Genomic DNA, 10,992 nt, shown 5'->3' with positions numbered 1-10,992 from the left:
TAACATTTTTGTCCCAGTGATATTATGGGGTTACAGTATGCTTGGGTGACTGGTTTATGCATGTTTCTCAAATTTAGCCAGATCGCTTGGAGTATTTTGCTTAGCTCCCTGTGTTAAAGAGGTCATGAGCAATTCAATGTTCATTATTTTTTTTAATAAAATGTTAATTGTACTATGAAAACACTGTAACTTCCAGAAATATTTAATTAAGGGTAAAAGAAAGATTGGAAAATAGTCACACACTAAATTTTGGTGAAAAACCTCTGGGGAAAAAAACAGTAGAGGTAAATATTTACAAAAAGATTATATAAAAAATAATATAAAATATACAATTTAAATAATAATACAAAAAAATAATACAACACCTTTACAAAAATAAAAAAGTGAGTACTGCATGCAGAATTAAAGTGTGTGTATACCATTTATTTTTGCATTCATTACGTAATTGTAACCTAAAAAAAGCACAATAATTTTCCGACCCACAGTTATAAAACGGAGCTCTACTGCTTTGCAAAGGCTTGAAATACACATAAATATGCATTGTCATGGGTAATCTAGTTATCATCCATTTTAAGAGCAATATACAGAATACATGTATGTTTATGGCAGACACTTGGGATAGTAAATACTGCACTGCTATTTCTCATATAATACTGTGTTCATTTGAAAGTTGGAATTATTCATATAAAGCGATTCACAGCGGCCTGGTATATGAATAATGTTAAGTATGTAAGGCCAAAAACACCAGTTTAAAACCATCATAACCATTGCAAAAAATACCTTGTGAATAGAGTTCATATGTCCCTGCGCATATTGCTCTACAGACTGACATCGGCTTCATGAGTGTGGTATGTGTTGCAAGTATACAGACTGTATTGCTGTATCTTTACAAACAGTCCTGTATGTTTTCAATATCACATTATTCCGCAACCATCTTGCATTTGCTAGCATTTGAGATGTTTCTTATTGGACATATCGTTCCATATTCTCAGTATCTCCTCTGGTGAGATCTGATGTACAGTTAACACTTTTCGGTAGCGGCAGAGACTGTAGGACATTTTCCAGTGATTGAATCCACTGTTCTGGAAAGCGTGAACGCCTAGTTTCCGCAGGCACAGTCCCACGTACACATCCTCCAGATGTAGGAGTCGTGTATGGAGGGAGGTCTTATAAATCAGCTCTGCAATGTCTCCAGAGAAGACGTATCCAGTGCCAGAGCAAAACGGTGGGTACCTGCTATCAGGGTAGAGCTCTCTGGACATGAACCACTTGCTGTGAACGTCACGTATGGGTCCTCCGTTTATCACGTGACCTGTGAAAAAGCGTCGCCTTGGTTTGATGTTGGGTCTCAGAAGGTTAAACACTAAATTGTCCATGTTGACAAATATATCACTGTCTGTTTTCATGACGTACTGTGTGTTGGGGCAGAACGAGGTCACCCATCGCATGCCCATGAGAGTCTTTAGGGTCAAATTGTGGTAGGAATCCACAAAGTCCTCGACTAGGATGTCATGGAAGATCTGGCTCTCTTGTTCCACCATCTGGTTGAGGACAGGTTCAGTGCTGTACCCAAGAAGGAACAGCGTCAAAATTCGAACGTCGCCGAACATGTTCTCATCTCCCCACGTCTCCCGGATCGCCTGGCGGGCGTCAAACTCCTTGTGGTTGGTGCTTATGAGGAGGACAAGAAAGGGCGTTGTGCTTTCGCATTTGTTGGGCTCGTTTATGAGGAACTTGAAATTGTGTGGGTTCAGAGTACGTGTTCGGATATTGCTTAACGTGTCGTTCTTTGAGAGCCTCGGAAGCGGTTTGCGGGGAATGAAGGTCATCTGGCCCACATAAGTGGTTGAGTGACGAGAGCCACTGAGATACCACAGTGCACTGGCCCAGCAAACCACAGTCAGCAAATACAAGCATGACACCTTTGATGGCATCTCTTCAGTGGCAATCACCTGTCAATCACACGCGTTCAGCCGACGGGGCCAATCACGTGTAGTTATTTGGAAAACATCGCTCAATTGAGCACAAACCATCCATCTTTTGATGTCAGTGCTGGTTTAGTTTTGTTAAGTAGCATTCTTTCTAGAAACACAAACATTATTCAGTATTTCCCTCATGGACCAAATGCCACCAATCATCTCTTATTTAAATGGATACATTTAAATGGAAATATTCTCTTTCAAATGGATACATTTAAATGGAAATATTCTCTTTCAAATGCAGTTACAGAAAAAGGACTAAGAAGGCTTTCTCTTTACTTGTATTTGCATTCTAGATCAGCAGTTCTCAAACAGGGGCTGAGACCCACTAGGGGCCTCAGAAAACTTCCAAGGGGGCCGCAGGATTACTTAAAATTATTCAGTTGAATATATGATTATTTATTTAACTGATATTAATAATATTATTCATAAATTAAAACTATATTAAAATGCTTAAAATACATAAAATTAAGAAATCATATTTCTTTTTTTCCCATCCATTACTATTTCTGCTAGTTTTCCATTTCTTTGTCATAATTATAGCAGAAATACTAGCCAAAATATCCTATACCTTAGGCACTGAAAACTGTGTTGGACAATGAGAGGCTTTTGAGCAAAAATAGTTGAGAACCACTGTTCAAGATGTTTCTAGAAGCTTCTACACTCTTCCGATTGTGCTGAGATTTGCATCCACTTTCCAGTGATTGACCTGCTATCGCTGTGGGTCATCACTGCATTGTGTCTGTTCCGAGATCATTAAAAAAAAAAAAATATATATATATATATATAGGGTGGCGTGAACAGAGATGCTCCTCAGTTCAGGTGCTGCAGGATGTCTCTTTGTCTTTAGGTCACAGAAAGCCGAGATGTGCTCTTTGCATATGAGGGGTGTTTGTTTTCTTCCCTGATCCCACTTTTAGGCTGTATGCGAATCTAAAATAGAAAAACAGAAAAACATAGATGTAAATGTTTCTAAATGTTGTATGTAGTATGTACTGTAACACACACATATGCTCTACTGACATCACATGATCATCATTCTATATTTAGCCCTCCCAGCATGTTGGGTTCTCCAGTTACCGTATTGCATCGGAATTATTAGACAGACAATTAAATAAATAGAATAAGTGCAAAATAAACTGTATGCAAGAAGTATAAATTTATTAGAAGTAGACATATTATTACATACATCTGCAGTATGTGTGTGTACATACACATACACTGCAGCACACAAAACATAGCATAAACATATATACAAAAAATACTTTTATAGAACACTGAAATCCCCTACAAACCGAAAATACACATCAACAGAAGGTGGTAGTATTACGGGGGGGATTGTAAACTAAAGGAAGACCTGGTGAAAAGATCCATCTGTCTCTATTATAAAATAGCACTTCAGCAGAATTTTTGCACCTGAAGACAAAAGACGACAACCAAACAACATCAGCAGCAATTGTCTGGGAAGGATTCCAACAGCGGAGCCAGAGGCGATTTGTGGGCCCCTCAGCTCCCTCAGAACCTCTCGTGGGAGAGAAAAGTGACTCACTCCTTTTTTCTGGCTTGTTGATATTGTTTCTATTAACCTCTATTAACCTTGGTTAGATCCAGGAGTGAATGATGTATATTTTATTTCAAGTAATGAAAATGTCCCCCCCCCCCTCTAGTTTTTGTTTTAGTCAATGATAATAATCCTGTCTTACGTCATCGCGTTCTGAACTTGTACGTACTCATACAGGTAATATCGTTCTGCATTCACACAGAGCACATCACCAGTAATTTGCTGGTAATGTTACAACTTCTGGTGAATTGCCAGAATTAATTTTCCGCTATTTTTGAAAAGGTCCCGTTCACACACGATCTCTTAAGGTAATGTGTGAAAAGCGGCGAATGTCAATAACTAAAATATTTTTTTAAATACTTGAATAACAATGGGGTACATCTTCAATGCAATGCAAGTCACTTTGGATAAAAAAAAAATTACATATATTTAACAAACACTATAAAAAGTCAATAGACCCCTTTTAAAACAGCAGGTTTAAGTGATGCAAAAAGCAAAGATAAATCATATCAGAACTTTTCCACCTTTTATGTAAAAATGACTAAGTAATGCCACTGTATATTAAAATATGTAAAAATAGAAAACAGTTATTTTAAATTAACTTACCGTTTTACTGTATTTTTGTTCAACTACATGCAGTCTTGGTGAAGAGACTTCTTGTACTGTTTATACAGCATCTGTACCGTATAAGAACAGCATTTATTCAAAATAGAATCCCTTTGTTACAATATGTCTTTACTGTCACTTTTGATCGATTTATCACTATAACCTTGCTAATAATAAAATACATTAATAAAAAATTATTTTTATTAAATGCTGTTCTTTCTAACTTTTTTCATCAAAGAAACTTGGAAAAAAATTTATACAAACATATATACATACACCTTACATTGTTAACATGTTGATTAATAGGTGTATCAAATGTAGGTAGAAATAGAATAGCAGAGGACCCTAGGGGAGAGAGGGGGAGGAGGAGAGAGATTGGTTAAGATAGAGAATGATGGTTTTTTTTAGTCCTAAAAATAACTTAAAGATAAAGAGTCTCCACTATACAAACATAATCTATTCTCTTATCTATCTTGATTCCCCTTCTTTGCATCAGATCAACACCAGCCTCCCTTTCCTTTCCTTTAAAATGTCAGATACATGCAAATACTGCAAATGCCACACTATGGAAGCTAAATAACAACCTCTGGAGTGATACACATTACAGGCTGATTTAGCTAGCCTGTTTTTTCCCCCCTGGAATAAAAGTTTGTGTGTGTGTGTTTAATGGATGACCGCACACGCACGCACACACACACACAAACAAACTTTCACTCTTTTCAGTTTTGTCAGTCACATGTAATCTCCACCTTGATGCTCCAGCCTTTTGTTGGGTAATTATGTTTCCAAGGGATGGCACCATTTTGCTTTTCGGCATACAGCATCTGGCTTCAGCTCATTTCTATCTCCTTCACCCTTAAAGGGATAGTTCAGACAAATAAAAATTCTGTCATCATTTACTCACCCTAATGCCATTCCAAACCCATACAGTATAACTTTCTGGCTGACTTGCTGCCCAGTTTGTTAATGACTTCACTTAATCAACTGTTTCTTTCAACTACTTCTTCAAATACCTTCTCCATTTTTTCATGACTTTGAATATAGTTAAATTGTCTACTTTTATGGTACCTTTTTTGTCATTTTGGAGTTCAACCACCCAAATCTCAATTTTCTTTCATTAAAAGATATTATGGATGAAAAAGATTGGACAGGGTATTCTTAAAAAAATCTTTCATTTGTGTTCCATGGCAGAAAGAGCCATGGTGGTTGGAATCACATGATACGAGTGAATGTTTCCAGAAATTCTCTAATTTTTGGGAGAACTGTCTCTTTAAGGCTGAAGGAGAGACAAACAGAAGAGATACACATTTTGTGATCATAGTTAAATATATTTTGTATACCCCCCCCCCCCCAAAAAAAATCCTTGGGGAGAATATCGTCTTTAGAGGCCCTCCGTAGGCCTAACTCGGGAACTGTGGCCCTCCCTGGGCTTGACTTGGGGACTGGAGCCCTCCTTTGGCTGGACGTGGGAACTGGAGCCCTCCGTGGGCTAAACTCGGGGGCTGGAGTCGACACTGGAGTGAGCTCTGGGGCTGGAGCCGACACTGGAGTGAGCCTAGGGACTAGCCCCAACCTCCTTCTCCTCTTTAGATTCTCCTTTAAGTCCGGGGTGAAAGGCATGGTCGCCGGACTTCACTCGGAAATGGCCGGCAGGCTTGAGTGAGCCGCGGCCGGCGGGCTTGACTGAGCAGCGACTTCCTTGATAGCAGAGGAGAAAAAAAAAAGAAACCCCCCCGGAATACCAAAACACTTTCAAAAATGGAAAACAAACACGGGGAGAGGGGGGGCGCCACTTACTGTTCTGGTCAGGTATTCTGTCACACTCCGCTACTGTGAGGAGCACAGAGCGAGGAGACGAGGAGTCGAATTCAAACACAGAGACTTTAATCATATACGAGGAACCAGGAAATCACACGTAGCGGGAAGGAAGACATTCACAATATCTGACGAGGAAACATGGAAACACACATGGCTTAAATAATAAGGGAGCTAATGGGACACACCTGGTATCAATAGAACTAAATGGGGAACACCTGGAAACACATTTAATAATCATAATAACGACAGCAACGGGAAGGACCAAATAAGGGCATAAACACATGGGAAAATCAGGACATGGAACAAGTAGGGAGCAAAACACAAAACATGGAACAGAGTCTGACAGTCTGCCAGAGTCTAAACCATATTTCTCGGTTCAATGGCTGCATATTTGTCATGTGTATAATTGTGTTTGCTAACGTAAGGCTTTCTGATCAATAAACAGATGGCTGGCACGGCTTCTCTCACTAATGATAAATCTTGAGGCAGTGTGTGTATGCATGATCCTTCCTAGCACTGGATTCAACAGTAATGACTGTTTTTTTTTTTTAATCACTCTTTGTTCGCTCAAAATACCAAACAGCAAATATAAAATATGCAGCTGTTTCAAATCAACAAGATGTTCTTTCCAGGATTATTCAATTAAGTAGATTAGTTTGAATTGATTTGGCTAAGTGCCACAGGATGTTTAATTGTAATGGAGGTGTACAGTCATGACATCAATTTGTAGGCCAAACCTGGAAGGCTAGTTTGCCATGGATTCCCACAGGAATTTCCAGTGGGATTTTAGAATGGCTGTTGTCCATTTACAGTATGTATAAAATCAGGCTTGAGTATTCCACAGTCATACCTAAAATGTGAAATTTAATGCAGCTAACAAGCTGTTACATTAGGACTGCTACATATAGGGCTGTAAAAAATCGAATGCGCTTTTCATGCGAATCTCGTCAGTAAAGCCGCTTCTGGTGATTAGTAGTAAATATCCAGCACGTGCTTTCAGATGGAGCGGCATGTACTACACAGAGCCATAGATCACTGACAAGCTACACAAAATCGTGTTCAAAATCGCAGGCGATTCATTGCCGATTTTGAACTCGATTTTGTGTAGCTTGTCAGTACAGAACTACAAACAAATTTTGGGGTAATTCATAATGAAAAATGTATTGTAGAAACTACACTTACAGCAGATAAATTAATTCTTTTGAATTGTATTCTATTTTTAATTCTACTTCCTTAAAAACTGAATTACAAAAATTACACATAATTTCAAATTCAACTTAATTTCAGGAGATTAATTGGAATTTAAAAAGTATCCTTAATTAAGTTTCCAAATGGTGCACAATTCTGGTTCTTACACAACAAATAAAGCTATACCACACTAACAATCAGAGATTAATAAACTCCATCAATAGCTGCTGACACATTTACATGTTTATAGTTATCATGTTTAAAAAAGGACTTCTTATAATACAGGAGTCAAATACAAAGTGTAAATTGGGGGTTTTGTGCCCTGTATGTCTAGCATATTGTATGGAAAATAACCCATAAGCCCCAAAGTCAATTAGTTTGAATCCCACATTTACATTTCCACAAAGCTCAAGTTTAAAATGTTAAATCATTGATAAGTGATGAAACAGAAACAAAGACAAACGTTTTATGGTCAGAAACGGTTTCATTCTGTCTCAATAATAATTAATGTGTTTTACATTTATGGTAGCCTGTTGGGTTCTGTCTAATAACCACTTTGATATAAACCAGAACTGTTTCAACTGCACTTCAGAAATAAGATACTCTCCACTATTTAATTATTTACGTGGATAAGAAATACTTAAACAAGAAAATGTGATTGGTATGCAAGTGGGTTTGTTCTCCCTCAGCTCTGAGAGAAGCTGCTATACTTACACAGAAATCACACACACACACACTAATACAATGACATTATATTACCAGTGCTGCGGTAAACTCATTCCTTAGAATGAAATAGTCAGGGCAAAGTAATATGAATGGGAATGTATACCTCTAACTATGAAATATCACTATACGAGAACAAAAACACACTGATAAACTATGCATATAAGTCAATAATGTGATGCGGTCAACATGGAGAAAGTGTAATTTTAAAGTAACACTCTCAATAATGCATGCATCACATCCTTCTATCAATGTGCAATCATACAAGACCTTAGGAGCTCAAACAGACATTCAGTTTATGCTATATCTGGGTGAGGCCCATGCGCTATTAAGGGTCATAATGGAAAAGTCAACGTTAAGGCATGATCTTGCATACCTTATGAAATGTCATATCATGTGATGGATTGCACGGACACGAAAGCTTAAAATAGCTACAGTACAACTTTAAAGTATCCTCAAAAGTTTCCTGATTATGCAGGAGGGTGGAATTGCTAGCTCAGCAGAATTAATTCCCTAAAGAACATAATCAAAAGCATATCAACCATCCAAATCATGGCAAAAATACACGGTATTAAGAGGGTGCCAAAAGCCTCATGAAAAAATAATCTCTCTCCACTAGACAAAAAGTAACAGACTGACAGAGGTCAGATCCATAGGAGAGCATTCTTTCAAACTGCACGACTCATAGCAGTACTGATATCAAAAAGCTCCAAATCAAGTACTTTGTGTCAAAATTGTCTTTACTATTACAATGACAATGTGTTGCCAGTGGGACCTAATTTTGTTGTAAAAACAGCTAAAACATTCTTTCTGGTTTGGAATGACATGAAGGTGAGTAAATGAAGACAGAATTTACAATTTTGAGTGAACTATCCCTTTAAAGGGTCATCGAAAACCAAAACTTTTTTTACAAGGTTAAATCATATGTTCATGCTGATGGAATATATGAAGGAAGACAATGATTTTAAGGTTTAAAAACAATGTTAAGTGAACATGAAGAGAATGTGAGACACTGGATTTAAACATGTCGAACACGGCCTATAGTTGTCATTCATGAGAAGGTGTGGCCATTACCATTTAACAAGTCAAACAAAGATCCAGTCTAACCAAAATTTTGTAATATTAGCTGATTAATAATTACTAGTAAAACTGAAATAGGTACCAGCAACAACTGCAGTAGTAGGAAGTGTATAGTTTAGTGTATTATGTAGGCTAGTATTTAATGAATTATTGCTACTAATAACTAATGAATAGCTACTAGTAGAAAAATACTAGTCTCTTGAATTGCATGCCAATTATTTACATAACAATTAGGCTACGTTTTTAAAGAACAAATGATAAAAATTGCCCTAGTTGAACTTCATATAGGCTAGCGGTGTTTATGTTTTACAATAGGCTATTTACGAATGAAAGCGGATGTATGCAATAGATCCCAAATATCCGCAAAGAATGCTTTATGCATCGCTCCTTTTACCCCAAAACCCGAACATAACAATCACATGACTCTTTGTAATGCTGCTCCTGTCACCTTAAAGAACAGGACGCTCTACAAACGCAGATGGTCGACATACACGGTAATCTACAACGAGGCAATGCACTGCGAACATACCTTTTCCCGGTCAGATTATCTGCATTGGTGAAATCCTGCCAGTTTTCTTCAGAGCACAGTGCGAATGGACGACGAATGGAACGAGCGGTCGAGTGGCTGCGAGGTGGTGCGCTGCAGTGGGTGATTGAGCGCTGACCAATCAGCAGCCCGCCCGCAGAAGGCGAATCAGTGCTAGCCTACTCCTTGCTATTATCATATTTCCCCAATTTATCTTGCACACCAGGTGCTTTAAATAAAGCTTTTTAAAAGATTCAGCTTGTGGTTAAATGTGCTGTCTGCTGCAAGCTGAGTATAAAATACAATATGAGCATGCTAACATTCATCTCTCCATGAGCAGAGCTTTGATACTGTTCTAAAGGATGTTAACAGAAGCTTTGATTGTGTATAAATGAGTGTATGGCAGATTAAACAGTGTTAATTATTATTTTTTCATCAGTCATCATCATAATATCGGTTCTGTTTAATTTGATCCTCTACGGACAAGAAGTCATATTCATCCTGCCAGAGGCTGCTGGCTTCACTCAGCAGCCCAGCATCTTTGGTGTCATTTTTATCGAGTGGATTCTTCCTCATTTCCGCCTCAGTGTGTTGGCCCATCTCCCCTATTGATTCTATTCCAAAATCCAGAAGCTCATCCAACTGAGATGAAGCTAATTCCTTGCTATAAATGACATCCTTAAATTCAGGAAACAAATTAGAACTGTCATCAAAACCTGCAAATATGTCATCTAGGAAACGCGAAGCACTAAACTTTGGGTTGTCATCTGTCTCAGTGCAAACCAATGTTTTGGTAGTGGGCTGTTCTTGTTCTGCCTCTTTCATGTCATGTGAGTTTTTGGCACGTGGTGAGACAGAGCTGTCTACTTGAAGTTGTTGGAAAATGTCAGAAACCCTCATCTCACTGTTGATTTCTTCTTTAAATGGATCCTGAGCAAGAAGTGACCCTGAGGAGAAGTCCAGCAGCTCTGGTTCTTCTTTAATTTAATTCATTCCTGTCAAACTGGCCTTGTTGTCCAATATTAGGTTACTGTTGTTGTTGTTATTATTATTGTTGTTTGCTTTGCCATTGGCTGTTTGGCCATTTGGTATTTCACAATCTATCACTGTCACTGTTACCTCTTCTCCCTCATTTACTTCACTTTGCACTTTCTTTTCACTTTCCTTAGTACCATTTTCATCCGTGTTATTTGCATTGTCAATCTCCTCATCATTCTTAGATCCTTCTACAACTCCATTCTCCAACTCCTCCTCTTTTTGACCATTCATCTCACTTCCTTCTTTTGTCTCAGTTGCTTGAGTTGTCTCATTATTTCTCTGTTCTGTGGTCTGCTGGCTTTCGTTGGAGGGCTCAATGGCTTTGCCTGTTTCACTGGCATCCTCTCCCTCCTCAGCTGTTTCAGGTTTTGGTGTTGGCTGCTCTGTCTCTTGAGTTATTTTAGCATCTGTAGATGATTTTTCTGGCATATTTATGGGTGATATAAGCCCCCCACCATTTTCTATAGGGACAT

General features: G+C 38.2%; 1 protein-coding gene across 1 annotated transcript; it reads right to left on the bottom strand.

Annotated features, from left to right (window-relative positions):
• Window positions 1-384: 384 nt before the first annotated feature.
• On the bottom strand, window positions 385-9,649 carry LOC107584782 (beta-1,3-galactosyltransferase 1-like). The gene is made up of 3 exons (XM_016271523.1): window positions 9,485-9,649; window positions 2,689-2,912; window positions 385-2,082 (listed from the first exon to the last, which is right to left on the bottom strand). Exon 3 carries the CDS (start codon window positions 1,932-1,934, stop codon window positions 945-947), a length of 990 nt encoding a protein of 329 aa, XP_016127009.1. The 5' UTR covers window positions 1,935-2,082; window positions 2,689-2,912; window positions 9,485-9,649; the 3' UTR covers window positions 385-944.
• Between the last annotated feature and the right edge of the window lie 1,343 nt (window positions 9,650-10,992).

Source organism: Sinocyclocheilus grahami, unplaced genomic scaffold (assembly GCF_001515645.1).
Source record: "Sinocyclocheilus grahami isolate Dianchi unplaced genomic scaffold, SAMN03320097.WGS_v1.1 scaffold63.1, whole genome shotgun sequence".
In the NCBI taxonomy this organism is placed as follows: domain Eukaryota; kingdom Metazoa; phylum Chordata; class Actinopteri; order Cypriniformes; family Cyprinidae; genus Sinocyclocheilus; species Sinocyclocheilus grahami.
This window is presented reverse-complemented; position numbering and strand designations above follow the sequence as displayed.

What these genes read in the sequence shown, in the direction of transcription:
- LOC107584782 (XM_016271523.1), bottom strand. Translation starts at nt 1,934, where the DNA reads ATGCCATCAAAGGTGTCATGCTTGTATTTGCTGACTGTGGTTTGCTGG.